Source organism: Populus nigra, chromosome 4 (assembly GCF_951802175.1).
Source record: "Populus nigra chromosome 4, ddPopNigr1.1, whole genome shotgun sequence".
In the NCBI taxonomy this organism is placed as follows: domain Eukaryota; kingdom Viridiplantae; phylum Streptophyta; class Magnoliopsida; order Malpighiales; family Salicaceae; genus Populus; species Populus nigra.
The window spans coordinates 9,911,543-9,933,870 of record NC_084855.1 but is presented as its reverse complement, the minus strand read 5'-3'; the positions used below and the strand labels follow the sequence as shown (position 1 = coordinate 9,933,870).

The 22,328-nt window shown below is 32.1% G+C and overlaps 2 protein-coding genes across 3 annotated transcripts; one reads left to right on the top strand and one right to left on the bottom strand.

The window, feature by feature from the left end:
* Positions 1 to 7,345: 7,345 nt before the first annotated feature.
* Positions 7,346 to 9,280, top strand: LOC133692644 (allene oxide synthase 1, chloroplastic). The gene has a single exon (XM_062113733.1). The coding sequence runs from the start codon at positions 7,472 to 7,474 to the stop codon at positions 9,050 to 9,052; it is 1,581 nt and encodes a 526-aa protein (XP_061969717.1). The 5' UTR covers positions 7,346 to 7,471; the 3' UTR covers positions 9,053 to 9,280.
* Positions 9,281 to 13,575: 4,295 nt separating this feature from the next.
* LOC133691525 (wall-associated receptor kinase-like 14) lies at positions 13,576 to 16,913 on the bottom strand. Of its 2 annotated transcripts, none has more exons than XM_062112065.1 (3): positions 15,981 to 16,913; positions 15,152 to 15,229; positions 13,576 to 14,961 (listed from the first exon to the last, which is right to left on the bottom strand). In XM_062112065.1, exons 1-3 carry the CDS (start codon positions 16,690 to 16,692, stop codon positions 13,688 to 13,690), a joined length of 2,064 nt encoding a protein of 687 aa, XP_061968049.1. In that variant the 5' UTR covers positions 16,693 to 16,913; the 3' UTR covers positions 13,576 to 13,687. The 2 variants fall into 2 exon arrangements, with proteins under 2 accessions (XP_061968049.1, XP_061968050.1); XM_062112066.1 differs by having other exon boundaries at positions 15,152 to 15,220.
* Positions 16,914 to 22,328: the final 5,415 nt, after the last annotated feature.

Here is a 22,328-nt window from a genome sequence, read left to right as displayed (position 1 = left end):
TCCAAGTTTTTATTAGAATTAAATATGTGTATATGAATAAAGCTAATATTATATATAACCAACTGAGTGAGCTAAAGAGCCTGATCAAATACAGGCGGGGATTCTATGGAATTGAAACTAATAGACGGCATTCATTACAAAATGTGAATAGTTCTCTGCTCCATGTCTGGAAGGAAAGATCCTCGAGAGAAAAGTAAATATCAACGACCAAAGACAAACCAAACCAAGGACTCGGAAGGTCACCTATCATCGAAACTAAGGCATTGCTTCTTTCCAGTTGACATGAAAGAAATCACGGGACTCGTAGACTTTGTTGTCATAAAATTAAAAAAAAAATTTAATTCGAAAAAACTCCATTATTTCAAAAACATATTTTATAACAAGAAAAACAAGTAAAACTGCGGTTATTTCAAGTTTTTATAAAAATTATATATTTTAACTTGAACTCGAGACCCATAAAGTTAAAACTCTCAAAGCTTTTTTACAGCAGCTTATTTATCATTTTATCCCGGTTTTTTTATAATAATTATTTGATAATAGGGCTAATATGATATTTTAATAAATAAAAAAATTGTTGAGAAGCATGTGCACGCATCAGCATATCAATCACTCTGCTATTTTAGGGCAACGCGTATAGCTAAATTAGATGATCACAACAGTTTTTTCAGCATACCATTCGATTCATCTCAGCACTAGGCTGTGTGTGTGTGTGGGGTAACTAAACTTCTAGTTCAGGACCGCTAGCCTTTTTCTTTTTCTTTTTCTCTCTTATCCTAAAAATTCGCTCTTGGCCCTTTTGCAAATGAGCCCCAAGTTTTTTTATATGGTTTTGGTCTCTCCTTTCTTATTCCTTTTTTTATTATTATAATTAATTTTAAAAATTAAAAAAAAAATTCAATTTCATCCTCTTTCAATTTTTTAGTCTATCAAATTTAGTCATTGTTCTTTTAGTTTCTATTTCTTTTATTTAAGATAGTTTTTTAATTTGAATTTTTTTTTTAACTTCCTCTCATTTTTTCCTTTTTGATTTGATACTCATTTATTTTATTGTTTTTTTTTCTTTGGTGAATTTTTTAGATTAATTTTTTTTTCAATTTCATCCTTCAACATTAAATTGGTTAAGAATTGAGCTTCTTAATAAAACCTGGGTCTATGATTTCACGGGTTATGAATTTGAAAGATTAAATTAAATTTAGAAGATTCATCCGGGATTGCCTAGTTATTCATATTATTAAATTAGAGTTGCCTTTTTTATATATATATATATATATATATATATATATATATATATATATATATATATATATATATATATATATATATAAAACCAAAATTATTAAACTCAATTGACTTAAGTCCTGGATTTCTTTTTTACTTCTTTAGAAATCCTAATGTCACCTGAACTTAATTCCTGTTACATTTAGAAAAATTTGTTCCAACCTGCGACGTTACACTAACCATCGAGATAGGTTTACTCGAGTCATATTTTTTTTTTATTCTTTCTTAAAATTTAAATTATTTTATACTTTCAACCTTTAATATTTGGTTCATTATAATTAAACTTCCTAATTTGTTTTAATATGAGTTTCATGGTTTTATCGCGATCTCATATCCACTATTACGAGTTTCGCAGGCTAACCATGGTTGACTTGGGTCAATCCAATGTGTCGTCATTTTAATGTTTTTTTTTTAAATATATATTATCTAATATGTTACCATTTAAAATATTTTAAAGGTGTTTCGGCCGTTGTGCATTGAATTATTGACTTCCTAGCATCTTTAAAAAAATTTAAGATGAAAAAAAAAAAGGAGTCGACCCATGGCATAACACAATGAAAAAAAATTATTATAAAACTTTTGTGCATCATTTATTTAAATACCAATTACAATCTCATTTACCCTTTGATTTTTTATTTTTCATGGTGTCATAGGAAACATAACTAGTTTATCAAAAGTGTTATGCTACGGATTTGGTTTAAGATTTTTTAGAATGTAATAAAAAAACATTCAAGCTAGAATTTATTTGACATTATTATTAAATCCAGTTCAATAAATCAAACTTGAAACCTTCTTGTCGTACTCCTTACCCAATTTGATTTTAAAATTAAATTATATGTGAGTTATCATAACATGATTTAGTTGTCTTAGTTGATTTAAAGACAACTCATCTAGCTAATAAAAAAAATTAAGAATGAAATTGATAAAAAAAAAGAGGATGAAGTTGACCAAAAAAAACTCTTTTGATCCAACTTCTTGCCTAGCTGTGATTTTAAATTAAATCATATAGAAGTTGTCCTAACATGACTTAATCAACTTGGCCGATTAAAAAACAACTTGATCAACCATTAAAAAAAGTCTACGAAATGAAATTGAAAGAAAAATGATGAGATTGACAAAAAAAAACTTTTGACCTGACTTTTTGCATGATCAATGGTGATTCAGTCAACTTGATCAGTTTAAAAACAGCTTAAAATACTATTTAAAAAAATTTAGAAAAAAATACCAAATTTTAAAAAAGAGAGAGAGAGAGGATTGAATTGAGAAAAGAAAACAAGCAGCTTAAATGAAAGCTTTATAAAGAATCTCAGTTTTTTTAACATGGAAGGTAAAGGGGGGTCATATTTTTTCATTTGAAAAGGATATTCCGAAATTACTGTCAATAAACATGTTTTCTGATGTTATGGAAAATAAAAAACTAAAAAAATTATATAAAACACTTCCCCCGTCATTGAGCCCACCTCACCCAAGGCTTTCCATTTGAATTGCCAAAATTGCCCTTATAAAGAAAAGAATGGGCCAAGGCCCACGATATATCCAAAGTGCATTTAATGCCAAAATTGCCTTGAGAAGACCCGAAAACCCCAGCCCCACATATATATAAACCTCAAAAATAATAATTTTATGATACTAATAAATAAATAATTAGCGATATTTTATTAGTTATTTTTTAAATTTATTTACAAAAACAATAAATACAAGTAAAAGAAAAAAACTCAAAGTGAAGATATTCTTATTATTTTTAGGGGTCATGAGTTTTTATTTTCTATCTCATCTTTATATTATAAAATAAAGATACTGATTTTTCATTCCTTAAATTTCTTTCTTCCTTTACATATTAAAATTCAGAAAACCTTCGAATGAATATTTCAAATCATAAAATGAGTGGGTTTGGCAAGAAAACTCTCCAACGAATTTGCTAGATGCTCGCTTGTTTTTAATGCATACATACAGCAAGAAATAGGGATTAATATTGGGTAAAACAATTCAATTTGATAACCGAATAAAAAAAAAATTCAAAATTTTAAACTCAACCGAGCTAAAATAAAAAAAATAAATTGATTGATTCCATTTCATTTTATACAAGTTAAAATTGAATAAGAATAATTTAAATTAATGAACATTTGGTTGTGCTATTTTTTATGAATTTTCATACAAGTTTTGCCTTTTATTTTTTAAGGTGAGTACAATACAAAAACACTTAAAACACAAAAGAAAAGAGTTATCACTTTAAGGTATAATAATCTCTCTTTTCTAAAGAGTTTGAGAGATTTCTCATTGATAGTTTATGTAAATTACTATTAGAGGATGAATACTTGCATGATTTATGATTTTGACAACTCAATCTTGAAGTGATTATTAAAAAAAAAACATATGATCTTCAGGTAATCAATCTGTTAGTTAAACAACTAAACTAGTGATCTTGTATCCTTACCTCTACTCTCTCCCAACTCTCTTGTTTTCTTTTACCCTAAATTCATCCATTTTATTCTCTAAATCCATTCTTAATTCCTTATTTATCCTCTCATCTCTCTAATCACCATCTCTCCTTCTCAATTTGCACGGAGTTTGTTACAAGAGTTTTCAAGCACATCTCCTTTTCTGTTATCTTGATGTAGACCTGATCACATATTATGATTCACGATAAATGCTTTATATATGTTTTTTTTCATTATTATTTGTTCGTCTTCTTTTAAAATATTTTTTATTCACCATCTCTAATTTATTGAGATAATAATAACCTTATATAATACGAATTAAAATAAATTATAAAGCTCAATTTCTAATAAATTCAATGTTGAAGCTTAAAACTAAAAAAAATCAATTAAAAAAAGAACTCAAGTTAACCCGTCAAATTCGTGACCCGAGTCATGAAACCAGAATAACCCAATAGAAAGCAAATTGAAACAAATTATGAATCTCAATTCTCAACCAACCCAGTGCTGAAAGATAAAATTAAAAAAATATATAAAAAAATAGCTTGAGTTAACCAGGGTTAAGCCACAAAACTCGTGACTCAAGTCATGAGAATAGGATAACCTCATAGAAAGCAAACTAAAACAAATCACAAAGTATAACTCTCAATCAACCTAATATTAAAGGATGAAATAAAAAAAATCAATTAGAAAAAGTAGCAAAAAAACCCCCAACCGAAGTCAACTTGAGTTAACATACTACACTCGCAACTTGAATAATGAGATTGAGATAAATTCATAGAAAATAATGAAATATAATGGCAAAACCACACTTCTAACAAATATAATATTGAAGGTTGAAATCGAGAAAAAATAAATAAATCTATAAGGCTAGTATATAAACCAACATAAAGAATATAAAAAAATTATGAAGTATAATTCCCAAAACAATCTAATTTTAAAGAATGAAATTGAAGAGTAGAAAAAAGAATAATGGGTGTTTGAAGGGTGAATTATTTTTTAAAACAATATTATTCTAATGAATTTTTATGGGTATAACTACTATAATTTAGTCATATCCTTTAGTGTTTTGTTCATAAAAAGTAAGACACTCAAGCAAAAATATAATCCAACATTAAGCATTGAGCATTGAAATTGCAGTTTTTTCTGTGATAAAAAAAAAAACTTGCATGCCAAATAAACAATATCACATAAACTAAACTATACGAGGAAGAGAGATTCATAAAAGTAAAAAGATTCTTTAAATTTGTATGGATTATAATGGTGTCATGCTTTCATAAAGAATTTGAAAGTGTTTCTAGTTGTATTACTAGATGTCATGCCCGCGCGATTTCGCAGGCTTGTGGTATGCTTGCGCGTTGTCGTGGGTTTGTAGAAAAAATCATAAAAAAATAAAATAAAATTATATGGAGAAAAACTATTGCAATCAACAATGTTTTAAAGAAAAAAACTATAAAGGTGAATTCTCAACCAGTTTAATATGAAAAAAATAAAATCAACAAAGATAATTTTGAAAAACATCACAACAAAAAAAAATGAAAGGAAAAAAAAACTATATAGGGTAACACTGTAGCAATCTATAGTGTTTCATGAGGAAATCTACAGTTGTAATTCTCAACTAACTCAATATTAAAAATAATAAATCGATAAAGATAATTTTAAAAAAAATCATAACAAAAACAAATCATGTGGAAGAACACTGTAACAATCCACAATGTTTTAAAAAAAAAAACTACAAAGCTAAATTCTCAACTAGCTCGATATGAAAAAATAAAATCAACACAGATAATTCTGAAAAAGAAAAAGAAAAAAAAAAGAAGACAATTTTGGAAAAAAAAATGAAAAAAAAGGGAAAACAACATATGGGGAAAGTTAAAGCTAAATTTCCAACCAGCTCAATATTAAAAAAAATCCGACAAAGATAATTTAAAAAAAAAACATGTGAGGGAAACACTATAGCAAAACAAAAATCATGTGAGGAAACATTATAGCAATCCACAGTGTTTTAAAGAAAAAAACTACGAAGCAAAATTCTCAACCAGCTCAATATGAAAAAAATAAAATTGACAAAGACCATTCTGAAAAAAAAAAAGAAATTCATAAAAAGAAAAAAAAAACCATGTAAGGAAATATTGTAGCAATCTATAATGTTTTAAAGAAAAAAAACTACAGAACTAAATTATCAACCAGTTCAATATTAAAAAAAATTAACAAAGATAATTAAAAAAAAACACAAAAACAACGAAGAATAAAAGAAGAAGAAGAAGACAATCATGGGAAAAAAAAGATAAAAAACATGTAAAACCCAAAAAAGGGAAAAAAACAAAAACAAATTGTGTGGAAAAAAAAGAAAAAAAAAGAAGACAATCTTGGGGAAAAAAAGGAAAAAAAACATGTAAAACAAAAAAACAAAAATATAGGGAAAGTTACAATACTTTCCCCACACGTTTTAAAATATTACTTAATAAAGAATAAGAAGGGTTTGAATTTTGGGATAAGGTGATTGTGTTTCATGGCTTAATAAAGATTGATAATGAAATAAGCATGTGACTCACTTAATGTTTGCGTGTGACATGATAATCTCATATAAAACAAATAAAAAAAAATTTATAAAGGTCAATTTTCAATCAACATAATGTTGAAAGGTGAAATTAAAAAAACCAATCAATTAAAAAAAATCTTAAAAAAACCGAGTCAGCCTGAATTAACCTGTCAAACTCATGAACCAGGTTATGAGACCGGAATAGCCCTCTAAAAATAATAGATTATCATAATTTTAAAACCCAACCTCAAGGTTGACTTATGGCAAAACCAATATTATGTATCATAAGGGTTGACCTCATTTTTTCTTAAAGTATCAAAATGATGTTGTTTGACAAGAAAAAAAAAAGTTAACAAGTTGATTGTCGGGTTTTGACAGGGTCAGACCGGGTCACTAGGTCAACAAGAGCTTTTTACCGGGTTAGGTGTGTTTTTTTTTCTATTTCTTTTTCATCTTGGATTGGGCTAATTTCCGGGTCAACTAGCCGAGTCCGATCAAGTTTTAAAACAATACAAATTATAAAATCACAACCTCCACATAACCTCAGTATTGAAGAAAATAAGTTTTTTTTTTTTAAAAAAACTAAAACAGTGTACAAGTGAACAGCAATGAATTCAGCTCATCTTTTAATTTTTGTTAATGCATAATAAATATAACAAAAAGAATGCAACAATGAAAGTGAAATGAGTGGAGAAAGAAAGTGATGCCAACATTCATCAATTGGATTTATCAAAAGAAAAAAAGATCTTACAGTAAAGAAATGATGAAATACATAGACTGGTAAGGTTAAAAAAAAAAAAAAAAAGCTAATGAAATGACAGTCCATTTCTTCCTGTCAATTTACATTTATGCATATTTCCTTGAAGAACTTTCTCCATGTACATCAACAACTCGCATCCATGAAGAAAAAAACATGCAAACGAAAAAGTAAATTAGATATAAAGTATGACAATTAATGCATGCCTTTCACGACTCTTATCAAAGCACAGATTTTCAGGCTTGGGGTTTTCATGGAAGGACCACCCGCACCCACCCAGAAAACCCACTACCATATATATATATATATATATATATATATATATAGACACACACACACACACCCTTGACTCCCCCCACTTGCACCTCATCACTCCTTTTATTTTTCTATAATATTCTGCTCCCACCTCCCACCCATACTTGCATTACAATAGCCAGGTAGATTAGTCAAATCCCAAACATGGCTTCATCTTCCTTAGCTTTCCCTTCCCTTCAAACCCAATTCCAGTCACTAAAAAAGCCATCTAGTCCCAAGCCCTCCACTCGTCGCTTCTCTGTCCGTCCGATCAGAGCATCAATATCAGAAAAACCATCAGTTCCAGGTCCGCCCGCTACTGTTTCACCATCTGAACCAACCAAACTCCCCATCCGCAAAATCCCTGGTGATCATGGGCTCCCTCTTATTGGTCCCTTTAAAGATCGCATGGATTATTTCTATAACCAAGGCAGAGACGAGTATTTCAAATCCAAAATTCAAAAATACCAATCAACGGTGTTTAGAGCTAACATGCCGCCCGGTCCTTTTATTGCTCCAAATCCACACGTCGTGGTTTTACTTGACGGAAAAAGCTTTCCGGTTCTATTTGACGTGACAAAAGTTGAAAAGAAAGATCTTTTTACAGGTACTTTCATGCCTTCAACAGAACTCACTGGTGGCTACCGAGTTCTGTCCTATCTTGACCCGTCCGAACCAAAACACGCCAAACTGAAACAACTCATGTTCTATCTCCTCAAGTCACGCCGTGATCACGTAATCCCTGAATTCAATGCCAGTTACACAGAACTCTTTATGAGTCTTGAAAAAAACTTGGCTCTCGGAGGGAAAGCTAGTTTCGGTGAAGCTAATGATCAAGCAGCTTTTAATTTCTTGGCTAGGTCTTGGTTTGGTACTGATCCGGCAGAGACCACACTTGGCCTTGACGGACCCGGTCTAGTTTCAAAATGGGTGCTCTTTAACCTTGGTCCAGTGCTCAAACTCGGTCTTCCAAAATATCTTGAAGATCTTACCGTCCATTCCTTCCGTCTACCACCATCACTAATTAAAAAAAGCTACCAGCGTCTTTACGATTTCTTCTACGCTTCGTCAGGCTTCCTGCTCGACGAAGCAGAAAATTTAGGAATTTCACGTGAGGAGGCATGTCATAATCTTCTTTTCACCACATGCTTTAATTCATTCGGTGGGATGAGGATTTTATTTCCAAACATGATGAAATGGCTAGGCCGTGCCGGGACCAAACTCCACGCTCGATTAGCCGAAGAGATCAGATCAGTGGTCAGATCCAACGATGGAAGTATTACAATGCGGGGCATGGAAGAGATGCCATTGATGAAATCAGTAGTCTATGAAGCACTCCGAATTGAACCACCAGTCTCGCTACAGTTCGGTAGAGCAAAGCGTGATCTGATAATTGAAAGCCACGACGCTGCTTTTGAAGTCAAAGAAGGGGAGATGTTATTCGGGTTCCAACCATTCGCTACCAAAGACCCGAAAATATTTACCCAAGCCGAGGAGTTTGTCGCTGACAGGTTTATTGGGGAGGGAGAGAAGATGTTGGAGCACGTGCTGTGGTCTAACGGGCCAGAGACAGAGAAGCCGACGTTGGGAAATAAACAGTGTGCAGGGAAAGATTTTGTGGTACTCGTGTCTAGGCTGTTCGTGGTGGAGTTGTTCTTAAGGTACGATTCATTCGAGATAGAGGTTGGAACGTCGCCCTTGGGAGCAGCTGTGACGGTTACTTCATTGAAAAGGGCAAGTTTTTAGATAATTGGAGATTTTTGTGTCTTGTGAGGGTAGTTTTGGGAGACGAGTTCTTATAGTGTATGATAGTTTTTTGGGGGGGTAAAGTTACCCCATGCTTTCCGAGACATCAATCTCGTGATGTCGAGGTCCTTTTCTTAGCTAATTTAATTGGAAAAAAGTGATATAACAGTGTACCATATGGTGAGCAATAATAATGAAATGAAGCAGCATCTTATTGTTGGAGAAAAATATCTTCAAGTGTATAGTGCTGGTGGTGATCTGATGGGGGAAGTGGCCCTTTCCAACTGCTTCGGGGGCTGCTACTTGCTTTTCTGTGCGCTGGACAGAGACTTTCATGTTATTTGATGGTTTGTATTTTATTTAGCTAGTGTAGTTGGCGTGGCAGTGATGGGGACAAGTATTCATATGCCAAGTAACGAGAGGCGTTCTAATTTCCAAAGCTCAGAACATCATTCATCATTTTACACCACCAGTTTGATTTTGAGAGTTTGTTTGGAAATTGAAATTCAACGACTCCTGTCTTCAAATGACTTTTCCGTGTATATTTGTTATCCTAATGGTTGCTTTTCAAAGTTTTATTGTCTTCGTCGTGGTTGCTTTTCTCCTTCTGTCAACAATCTTAAACGCAGGATGCTCAAAGTAACTCTAGAAGGCTTTGAAAATCGATTAGATTGAAGTTTAAAGTTACACGTTTTTCGGGTATGGAGGAATGAAGAATTGAATTGTATCTCCCACTCTGACAAAATATTAAAAGTCATGAAAGACATTTTTATCTGCCAACTAAATCTAAAAGACTGTGTTGGAATAAAGAAGGAAGTGAAACATGTAAAAATCTCCAGCAGCAACACTTTTCTTGGATCGGAGAACATCCATTAGAGTATAGTTTTGAATTTTTTTCTCACTTTCAATCGTGAATCATATGAATAGCCATTCTTTCTTTCTTTCTTTCTTTCTAAATCGATCCCATGTAAGCTTTCCTAAGATTTAAACCAGAAATCTCCAAGCAGCAAAGCATTAACAGCCGGATGAAATAGCCTTATCCATGGAATCTGCCAAAAAAAACATTTCTCTGTCTAAATCCCATGTCAGATTAATTCCCACCATGCAAATCTTGTATTCAAATTCAATTGTACATGACAACATCCTGGAAGTTGCGACCGAGTGGTCTTCATTTATGCATGTGCTCCATCTGCAGCCCATGGCCACACCTAGTGGAGATATTGAAAAGTAATCACGTTTTATAATTTGGGAAATAGTGATGCATATGCATGACATCGACCATTTTTATATATATTTATTTAAATATTAAATTACTCATCAGCTAACATGATAATAATAATAAAAAAATCACTGTAAAACTACAAAAAAATCCCTTGTTTCAATGCTTTCTTAAATGGAAAGAAATTTATTTATTTTTAATAAATTTAATAATAACTAATAGATTTTGTGAAAACATCTCAATCTCTTCAATAATTAATTTTAAGTTATTTTTTTATAAAAAGGATAAAATCGGAAAAATATTGTTCCAATAAACAATAATAAACAATGAACAGTGTCTCCCCTCCTGTTCTATCTTTTGTTAATTAACATCTTGACGGTGATTTGGTGGAATCGTTCTTCTTCCTGGAAAGGGCTGGTTCTCCTTTATCAAATGTTTCCAGGTCTGGGAAAATGGGTTAAAAAAAGGGTCAAATTAAAGGTCATTTTCAACTGGTGGGCTGGGCCAGATTCAAGGTCTCATTTTGCACGCTTTGACTTTTCAACATGAATCTTACCCAAAAAAAAAAACCCTTGAATGATAAAAAATACGAAAATAATTTCTCATCGTGCAGCCTAGAAGGATAAATTGAGATTTTAGAAGGAAACAAATTTAAACACGCAAAAGATTTTGAAAATCGAAACTTTTTTATTAGATCCAAAAAAGCGCCAGTCAACTGTAGATGGTTTGTTTATTTGAGATGGCCTTGTCTATCCAAAAAAAAATAACACTGTTTTTGTTTGCAATAGACCCGGAGGAGATGCTGCTGCCTCTTATTTTATTGCACCCAAGATTTAACGTGCCTTTTATTTTGGTTGGCTCTAACGGATCGCGATCTTCCTTTTCAAATAATAATAATAAAAAAAATCGAATCATGTGATCTTTCTAAGTGCATGGGCGGCACCATGTCCCCTGAGGATGGGAGCCGGATGATGGTTGCCCCGATGGGGCTGAGGAAGTGCTGATGCAATCCACTACAAAATGTTTACATCCCTGGAACACTATGACGTTGGCTGTTTTATGGACCATACCTAACCAAGCCCATTACCATAAACTAATTCGCCTGCAAAAACACTATAGAGGGTCATCTCATAAAAAAATTATGGATTGTAATAATTAAATTTTAAAAAATTTTCAATTTGATACTTGAATGTTTGTTTTTGCATAATTTTGTTTTTTTAAGCTAAATTTAGCACCCAATTGCATGCTTTTTAAAAGGAAGAGTTGGATTGAAAATTAAAAGATTAAAATGAAAGTAACATATAAAATAAATGGTGGCTTCAAATTTCATACAAAGATATATTTCCATCCCCCATGTTTTTAGATTTACAAGTGATTGGTCCTTTTAGTTATTCAAAATTTTATTTTGATATACAAGTTCATTTCCTTTATTTTCATTTTTTTTTGTCAAAGGAGAGAGAGATGTCAGATTCTAGCTAAAAAATAAAATTCATCGCTGATGATGATTTCAGCCACCAAAAAAATTGAAATTGAGGTCAACTTGGTTTCATTTCATGAGGATAGTTTTACCTAGGTGTTTTTTTTCCTTTCTCCCTACCCGAGAAGGCAGATTTGACCACAATAATGATTTTGAGTTCAAGGGTGATTTCGGTTTTTTGAGTTATTTTTTGGTTTTTTATGAGGCCATGGATAGGTTTATCAAGGTGTTTTAGGTATTTTCTAGATATTTTACGTCAAAATTGATTTAAAAATAGCTTTTTAAGCCATAAAATTGAAGCATGTTTTCTAGGGACTAGAGGTCGCTAAAATCTGTCAAAACAAACAACCTATTATCTACTCTCTCTCTCTTTTTCTCTCTGTTTTTTTTTAAATAGGACAGACAAATATATATAAAAAAAAAGATAGGCCCAGGCACACGAGCCGAAAGGCCAACATGCATGGGCTCCTTTTGTTTTTGCTATTTTATATTTGGGTTAATTTTTTTTTGATAAAAGAGTCGTTGAACCCAATTGAGTTCATGAGTTAGATCACAAGTTTAGTAGGTTAATTCATAGCATTCAAAGTATTATTTGTTTTTTTTAGTTTAATGCTTTTACTGCCCTTTAATTTTTTTTTAAATTACAATTTCATCCTTTGTTATTAATGATGTACTTTTACTATATTAGCACCATGTTGCTCTCGTGTTTTCTTATTTATAAAATAAATATTTGATACAAATAAATTATCATGTAATCTATTGTCATATAATTAAATGAAAAATAATTTATGAGATAAAAAATTATTAAATCTGATGACAAGCATGACTTGCATTGCGAGTTCGTTTTGTTGACTTAAGTTCACTTAGTTTTTTTTGGAGCAAATGCTATTTTTTAAATAATTTTGTTATTTAACATTGAGTTAATTCAAAATTGAGCTTTTCAATTTTTTTTTTTCAAGATTATCCCTGTAAATTTCATAAGTTAACCCATGTTAACCCAAGTAAATCAACTGTTTTTCCATCTTAATATTAAATAAAAAATTATTTAATTCATGATCAATATATTTTTTTTAAGACACTTCATCAATACCTAGATAATTTTTTGTTTGACCCACAATGTAGTGCAGTAAAATAACCAAGTTTATTCTATTCTTTATATAATATTAATTAAAACCAATTAATTATTCAATTGAAATATTTGAAAAACATATGAATTGCTAACTATAAAATCTTATAAGAAAATGAAAATATCATAAAATATAAAATAATAGATTTAAAATCGACAACGCTAAAAAAGAAATGAACATGGTAATTATCAATAATTTATTTGTTATATGATTAATATAATAAAATATTATCAAGTTTTGATCTATTTTAAAAATGATTATTGTTTGCTGTGTTTTTGAAAAATATATATTTTTTAAGTAATAAAGGGAAGAAAAACCGAACAGTCGTCCAATAGCTGCTGGACATTGGATGGTTGAGATGGTACCATAAGCCAGGCGTGTTGACATTCGACATCTAATCTAAGCTACCATAAGACAGCTGCCAGGCAAGTGTTTAAGCAAACCTCGGTCCTGGAGAAACAGGCCTAAAGTCTCAAGAAAGCTCTCTGCTTGGCATTATAGGAGAGCAGCATCATGTGAAGATGTCACAAAATTTCCAGTAGCCACCGTTGTCATGTACGCTGTGTGCGGCGCGCTGTTGGCTGATTCAATGAAAGAATGACCAAGACAATCCTGCTAATTTGGGAAAAGAAAAACAGAGGTACAGAATGATAAGCAGCGGTGCCTTTCCAAGCCCAACCAACGAGCTTAAACAAGGAGATTTAAGGAAGTGGAACAAATTAAGGGACAAAACTGTTGAACGAAACGAGCTTACAATAGTGTACATTGATGGTATCATAGGAAGAAATGAACCTAGACTTCCCCATCTCAAATCACTTAACTATAACGTTATTTAGCAAATTGCTTGAAGAAGGTGAGCTTTTTTCACTTAACCATGGATCTTGGACAGAAACAGGTGAATTATGATTGGCCCTTTCTGTTGACTTTTTGCTGGTCTGTGTCTGCAGCACAAACAAACCTCTTCTCTCTATTTCTGTTTTTTTTACTGTGGAGTTTAGAGGCTTGTCGCTGACATTAGATGAAGAAGAGCAAGGGGAAAAATCTAATGAGATTGCGCAATTTGTTTCCTCTGAAGAAGCCCATCTACTAAGCAGTATTTGCTCTAGTTCTGCTGCAACTTCCATCATTGAAGGCCTCGTGTCTTTATGAAATGCAAGGCACCTAAATGCCACTTCTGCCACTTTATGCACTGAAGAAAAGGTCCAAGCATCACTATGTAAATCAAGGAACGGATCGATGATCTCATCCAATCTCCCCCTGCCAATCCTATCAGTGGCAAGAGCAGCCAAATTCACTTCATTCTGAGGCCTGGAAAAGTCCACCACCTTCTTTGCTGTTATGATCTCAACTAGAACAACACCAAAGCTATAAACGTCACTTTTGTCCGAAAGATGGAAGTTTAGATGGTACTGAGGATCAAGGTAGCCTGGAGTTCCTTGCGGGACAGTAGAGATGTGTGATATTTCAGTCATGCCATGTCTGGAAAGACCAAAATCTGCAACTTTGGACCTGAAGTGGTAGTCTAAGAGTATGTTGCTCGACTTGATATCTCTATGATATATCGGGGGATCCATAGCAGAGTGGAGATGGGCTATAGCTTTAGCAGTATCCGTAGCAATAGCGAGGCGAACAGGCCAGTCAAGTCCATCACCTCTCTCTCTTTGTAAATGCTGGCACAATGTCCCATTCGGCATGAATTCATAGACAAGAATTTGCTCACCATTTTCTATGGAGCAACCTAAGAGGCGGACTAAATTCGGGTGACTCACAGAAGAAATGAGCTTGATTTCGTTCATCACTTGCTCAATGTTGTCCATATCTCCATGTTTGATCCTCTTAATGGCAACCCATGAATCACTGTTGAGTTTACCGGCATAGACAGTTCCATAAGCCCCAGTTCCAATCCTTTGTTTCTCAGAGAAACTATTTGTGGCCTTCTCTATTTCTTTGTAGGGATAGATGGGAATGTTGATGTCTGCAGCTTCAGATAGGTGGAGTTTTCTGAAGCTTTTGGCTTTTGACGCGGAATTCCTCCGTATGAGACAGCAAAATAGACCCAGACTGACCCCTACTCCAGCTACAACGCCTGAGAAAGAATTTCAAAATTTAGGACTGCAATTTAAGTTGTGATAAAACAAAGTTTCCCTAAATTCAGCATTTGCAGAAGATAATTTGCATGCACTCCCTACTATAGCCTAAACATTCTTTTCATCACATTGAATATTAGTGAATTGTTCTTTCTAGTTCAGTTACAGGTGATAAAAAGAATTAATTACCTCCAAGTAAAACAGCAGCTCCAGACCCTCCTCCACATTGGCCAGACAAATACTTTGCAGGATTGCAACCTGCAGAGGCTTTGACATCGAGAAAACTACCTTAGTAAACCAGAAAGTATCGTTGTGAAACTCCAAAGAATTTCTAGGAGCCATATCTATTTAATGCATTCAAGGTTATTGTCATTGACATTTCGCTTTAGGTTTTAACGACTTGACTTGGGTATATCAATGCTAAAGAGTCAAAATACCATTGGGGCCACTAGCTAGTACTTTTTGCCAGGGGCAGTGGTAATCATATCACTCTCACCTATGAGATAAATCCTGTTTGTGCTTATAGCTTAGCAAAAGTAACAGCTATGTACTGTTAGCACGCCCACTCTGGTCAAGAGACCAGAATTTTGTGTTTGACTCTAGCTGGATCAATTGAACAAGACTCGTCTTGCTAAACACTTCGCAAAAACTAAAAGATACCTTTGTTTGATTATGTTCTTTCTTTGAACTCCGAAGAAGGATAGCAAACAAGAAAAATTATACGTTCAAGCTGATAACTCCATTTCGATGTATGAGCATAAACTCATTTTATTTAATGACTTCTTAATTACTCCTAATTTAAACACCTCCTTAATGTTTATACACACATGGCCTTTTCAATCAAAACAAAAATGTTGAGAACATTTAGTTATAATCACTATTATTTTAACAAGAGTAGTGGACCATATGATGTGATCGGCGAACTAATCTTTGACCTTGGGCAGCTAGGAAAAAGAAAGGCATACTGTATATGGTAAATTAATTTGGTAATTAGTACGTTCTGGCAACCAAAACTGACCTTTCCGGCAGCCAACCCCGGCAAGATATCCATCACCAATTAGCCCGTCTCTGCACTGGCACCGAAACCCTGACCCTGCAGGCGATTCAACTTGAGTACAAATGGCATCCTTAGAGCAACGGCAGTCCCCTTGAAGCCACCACCATAGCTCCATCATCTGAATCTCTAAGGAAACACCAGAACCAGTGAAAGACTCTGCCGATATTGATGACAAAAGATACTGGCACTGGCTAATATTGGCCATGTTATAATCAAAGAAACCGTTTGCTGTAACCTCCTTAGAGAAACAACTTAAGCTGCTGTTATTTGAACATTTAAGTGACTCGAAATGAGTCTGCACGTTTATAGAAGGTATATTGCATGGCGAAACTGCAGAGGTACAGTTGTGTAAAAGAATTGCGTTTGTTGATTTTGGAGCATAGTTTTTGGTAAAAAGATTGTCGAGGGCTTCAAGAGGACGGTTACATTTGGGTTCAAGAATGATCTTTATTGAATTTTGGCCTACAATCTGGACTGGAAACTCATTGATAAGCATTTCACCATTTGGGCTACAATTTAAATGGATATCACAATCGGCAGAGAATCCAAAAGGGTATGGAAGATGGTTGGTGCCGCATGTTCTGTTGCATCTGAACTTGATGGAAGCATGAGCTTCGATTAATGAAATAGCAAAGATTGCTAAGAAGAGGATAGTGTGTTGTTGAAGGATCATATTTTTATTGTGCAGGCGTCAAAGAGATCAATCACCTGAAACTGGTTTAGAAAGAAAGAAATAGTGGAGAGGATTGAGCTACGCTATTCAAGGACTAAGGTTTGATATTGACTAACACGAATTTAGAAATGGATGACAGTAAGGAATCTATGCGTGAAGAGATACAAAGAAGGAAAAAAACAAAGAAAGAAAAAAGAGTTTTCTTCTTTTCACATTTCTGTTTATTTGTCCCTTTCTCGTACTTCTGATAATGAAATACACTCCCGAACGAAACATTTTCCATTGGCAAACCACCAAAACATACTTCAACGGTTTAATCTATCTTGTTTGGTATTATGCCTTGAAAGAAAGAATATTCAGCATACCTGATGCATTAATTTTTTTAAGGAAAATATACATTTTTTTAGTTAATTTTACCTTTTCATGTTTTTATTTTTTATTTTTTATTATTATACTTTTCTAATCTTTTTCATATTTGAATATGATATTTTTTTCTAGTTTATTTTTTCTATTTAATATTACAAGGTATTTTAGTTTTTTTCTACATAAAAATTTATAATAACCTTTTGACAAGTAAAGGCATAAAGGAATAAAATTAAATTTTTTAAAAGTTTTTCTATATTTATGGTGTTCTTGGTCTTTGAGAGTTTTGATTTGTAGCGAACTCGTTATTCTTTGCTCTGTTTGTGTCAATTGATATAAGAGCCCAACGATTTTTGATGGTTATATTACTTTGTTGTGTGCTGCAGAACAACCATAGTTAAAAAAGATTGCAGACCATGATATACTTGTATAGGAGTGGATGAGGAGGTTTCCTCTTCTGAGAAAAAAAAACTTTCATGAAATAATGTGTTTTTTTTTTCTACATCAATTGTTGTCATTTAAATCTTAGTGGTGAGATCCATGATAGAATGACCCATACAAAAATATTATATTGAACCCATGATGAGATAGTGGTTCACATGAAGGTGTTAAGAATCTAATATGAGATAGCTCACGCATAAAAAAATATTCTTAATGGAAGGTAATTTCTAATTGAAAACTAAACTTGATGACGAGTTCTTTCCAATCCAAAGAGTTAATGCAAGAGTGTTTTTTTTAGGAAAACAAATGTTTTTCTTAGTTAATTTTATTTCTTTATGTTTTTATTTTTCTATTTTTTATTATGATACTTCTCTAGTTTTTTTTATTATTTGAATATAATATTTTTTTTCTAGTTTATTTTTTGTATTCAATATTATTAGAGTTTCTATAAAAAAATTTATATAAAAGGTTGTAATATCCTTTTAGCATGTGAAGATGTAAATGAATAAAAACTAAATATTTTAATTGTCTCTCTATATTTATGGTGTTTTTGATCTTTAAAAATTTTGACTTGTAACAAATCCTTTATCATTTGCACATGTTTGCATCAACACCTTATATTTTTGGATAATACAAGTTATTTGACTCGCGCTTCGTCATAGATCGAATATTTTTTCTTTCTTAAAAAATCATATATATAAATTCTTATGACGTGTTTTTATATATATAAAAAATACCAAGAGAAATTCAAAAACATCATGCATACTTCTAATTAAATAAATCAAAAACTATTTATGCAACAAAAAAAAATTATCAAGCCTGATCCCTATCTAGCAAAGTTAATTAATCAAATTTATGACCCGGGTTATAAACTCAATTTGGTTCAACAATTTTTTTTATATAATTTTTCTTTATCTAAAATAGACACCTATAAAATTAAGAATCAATAAAATATCAAAGTGATTGGAAAAAATCAAACCAAAACAAATTATGTTGCTCAATTGATAATCAACCAAATATTAAGTGATGAAATAAGGGGGAGCAAGAAAGAAAATGCAATTGTAATGGATAAAAATGAAAAAAAAATAAGAAAAAAGAACAAGGAAAAAAAAGCTCAGTCTCTCAGGCTACGAAGGCCTAGAGTTCCCAAGCATCTATTAAAAGCCTAAGGTGTGTGGGTTTGGAGCAGCCCACGTGCCTAGGCTTTATTTTTTTAAGGGACAGGCGATAAGTCATCCGCTCGTTAATGCATTTAAAAAAATTAGCAGGCAACACGTTACTTGTTTTGCCCAGGTTCCAACGACCTTCGGTCGCCCAAAGATTGGGCTGGTCTGTTTCAGGCCAAAAGAAGCCCATTTTCAACTATATTTCGACAAAAAAAAAAAACCCTAAACACATTGTAAAACATATCCATAACCTTGAACAAACTAGAAATTGGCTCTAAAACCCACTGTAAACCCAAAATAAAAATTCTTTTCGGGTTCGGATCTACTATTTCATACAAGTTTAAAGAGGACCAAACCACATTGTATTTTCCAATCAAAAGGAACTCATTAACACCAAAATCAATTGTTTTCATGGTCGAAATCAGTTTCAACGCATAGATTGTTGGTCGAAATACAATGTCGAATTTTTTCCACATTGTATTTTTTTCTCTACTATCTGAATCCATCCATTTTTTCTCTCTTCTTTCAAATCAGGAACTAACAAATAAGAATTTAGAACTAAAATTGAATTTAATAAATTGTTAGGAACTGAAAGTTTATAATTTAAAAAGTTAGAGAACCAAAGTGTACGTTTAGCTTCAAGTTTAGAAAAACCTTTTTTTTTTCCTTTTTTTCATTTTAGTCTCCTATCTTGAATCTTGTCCTTTCTTAATAAATGTGATTTGATTGGTCAATAGCTTGGGCCTATAAAAGTGTAATAAAAAATGTAAAAAAAAAAGGTAGGAGAGACTAAAAAAGATAAATCATTATAACAACCTATAGTGATTTGTTTCTTGTTAAATAGTGGCATGAGGAACAATATTTTATCATGCCTTATAAAATATTTCTTATATATATATATATATATATATATATATATATATATATATATATATATATTCTTAATCTTAATATCTACTACTTGTTGCAAATCATTGTGTTAGCTTTCCTTTTGGAAGTAAAAAAAGTTGTTCAAGAAAAATTAAATAAAGAATGCATTAAGCCAAATAAATTGTTAGTAAATTGAGATTAAGAGTAAATGGAGCACAAACATTGAATTCATCATTAAATGTCAATTGTCCTATAATCCAAGGCCTTTAAAGGAAAAAAAAACTACTATTTTTATAGAAGGATAACAATTAAGATTATCAAAATTTGTAAGATTGTACGTAATTTAAATATGTGTCTTTAATGAAATGCTACCAATAAAGGATGAATATTTGAATTTTGCATTCCTTTCCTTTTTCTAAACCTAATTATTACTAAAACATATTTTTTGATGTTGATTCATTAGCCATGAAGTTTAGAAACCTTCCATTATAGAGTGGGTGTAAACGTGGGTACATGTGATCAACATAATAATTCTTCCTTGACCATTAGCCATCAGGTTCCACACAATATACCATGCAAGGTTATCCATTTTGTTCCATTTCGGTTGAAATGGTCAATATACCTTGTATTATTTTTAAAAATAAAATAAAATAGAATAAATTTTATCTCACTTAGAATCTCAGGTTATTCCAGATTTTTCTATCAAATTATAGCTAAGATGTTCCGATTTCATTCCATTCATTTTATTTAGAGTTTATAAAATTTACAAAATCACTTGTATTACCTTATTAACATACCAGCCCCAATCAAGATTTGAAAAATCCAGTTTTGGTTCCTAAATTGATCTCATATTAGGTTCAAATACACGCAAACACAAAGACTTTTATCCTAAAAAATCAACCCTTTCAAACCCTAGATTCTAAGGTCTTTCTATCCTACCTCATCACCCCAACAACCATCCAATTCCCACCTATAATACGTCTTCTCTAGTCAAGTAAAGGAGGAAAGAAAACAAAATAGAGGGAGGGAGGGAGGTGGGAGGGAAACAAAAAAGATAGGAAGCAATTACAATATAATACTGAAATCAGTTTTTGATTTTTTAGAAACCAGTGCTTCTTTTCTAAGGTAGATGGCGCAACGATAAGTGGATAAAAGAAAGGAAAGTGAGAAGAGAAGAGAAGAGAAAGGCAAAATGAAAGAAAAAATATTGGAAGGTTGGGAGTTGATTCTTGAAAAGGGTACGTAGCAACATCAAACAAGATATATTATCCAAGGCAGAATATTCATGTGTGCAATTAAGCCAAATAAAAAAAGAAAAACCAATTGTCCTGAAATCCAAGCAATGAAGGTTAGAAACCTTATATTAAAAGTCGGTGTAAGTATAGGACCATCACCTTGATTAATACAACAAATTTTCCTTGATCGTTAGCCATTAAGTTCCACATAATATACCATGTAGATCTAATTAAAGTAAGATTGTTAGTTCTATTATGATTCATCTAAAATGATCGGTATACCTTGTATTATTTTAAAAGAAAATAAAAAAAAATTCATTTTGCTTAGGGTCTCAGGTCATCTGAATTTCTCGATCAAATTCTGGGTGAGATGTTCCAATTTTGTAAACCTCGGTCAAGGTAAACTATGACTATAATTAACATGCACCCTTGCCATTCACGGCACTACATCCTATACACACACGCAGCAAATGCGAACAAATTGACCCATCCACTTTTGAATATATCTGAATTTTTTCGTAATTATACCATTGAATCATAATGCCATATAATCGATTGTTCTTCCGCTCGGGCTTGAAAGTTCAACAAGCATTATGACAACCTAACCTGACATCATTTTATTCTCCACTTGTGCCATTTTTCTTTTACGATATCGTTTTTCCTAGAGTAAATTATTCTTTAGGCACAGGGTTCTTAAGGAAATTATAATTTAGTCCTGCATGTCTTAAGACCTTAAGCTTTGTCCTTTTATTCTTGTTGATTGCTATCACATCGAACACATCTTTTGGATTTCTGTGCGTCTCAAACGTGCCAATTGGCAAGCTGAATGCCCAGAGAGACGCCAACACATTGGAGATTTATAAAACAAAAATCAACAAGAGCTAAGGGATGGAATTGTAGATTTGCAGATTTAAAGGATTAAGCGATCGAATGATATGAATTCGTAAACCAGGAAATCTTGAAAACCAGAAGCTCGCAAGTGCAGAATTCCATACGAGAAGACAACAATAAAAAGGGACAAATTTGATGTAAATCACCCTTGTTTTGCTCCATTCGAACAATAATTATTGTTGTTGAATAATAATCTGTCACTGTCAATTCCTCGAGAAAACTTTGATCCTCTCATTTGTCGTAATCGGATAGTTAATAGTTTCATCAGTGCTTGCTTTATAAACGTTACCACCACCACCACCACGACGAAGACAATAATAATAATAAAAATAAAAAAAGTCATTACTAGTGATTAGTGTGGCGAAAGCCTGAAATTGGGGTAGCAGCACTTCCATGCGCGAAAAGTGCGATATGCTATAATATAAGCCTATATAACCATGTCTTAGTAATTTCTTGTTTTTGGATGTTGTTTAAGTTAATTACAAGATTGTTTTTTTTTTTTTTTGCGGTTAAAAAATATTTTAGAATATTTTTTAATTGTTTTAATACAAAATTTTAAAAATATTATTTTAATATATTTTAAAATAAAAAAACTTTAAAAAATATGCTATAAATTAAGCTACTCGACGGAAAAGAAGACAAAGGTTACGGTGCTTGTATTTGACTTTAT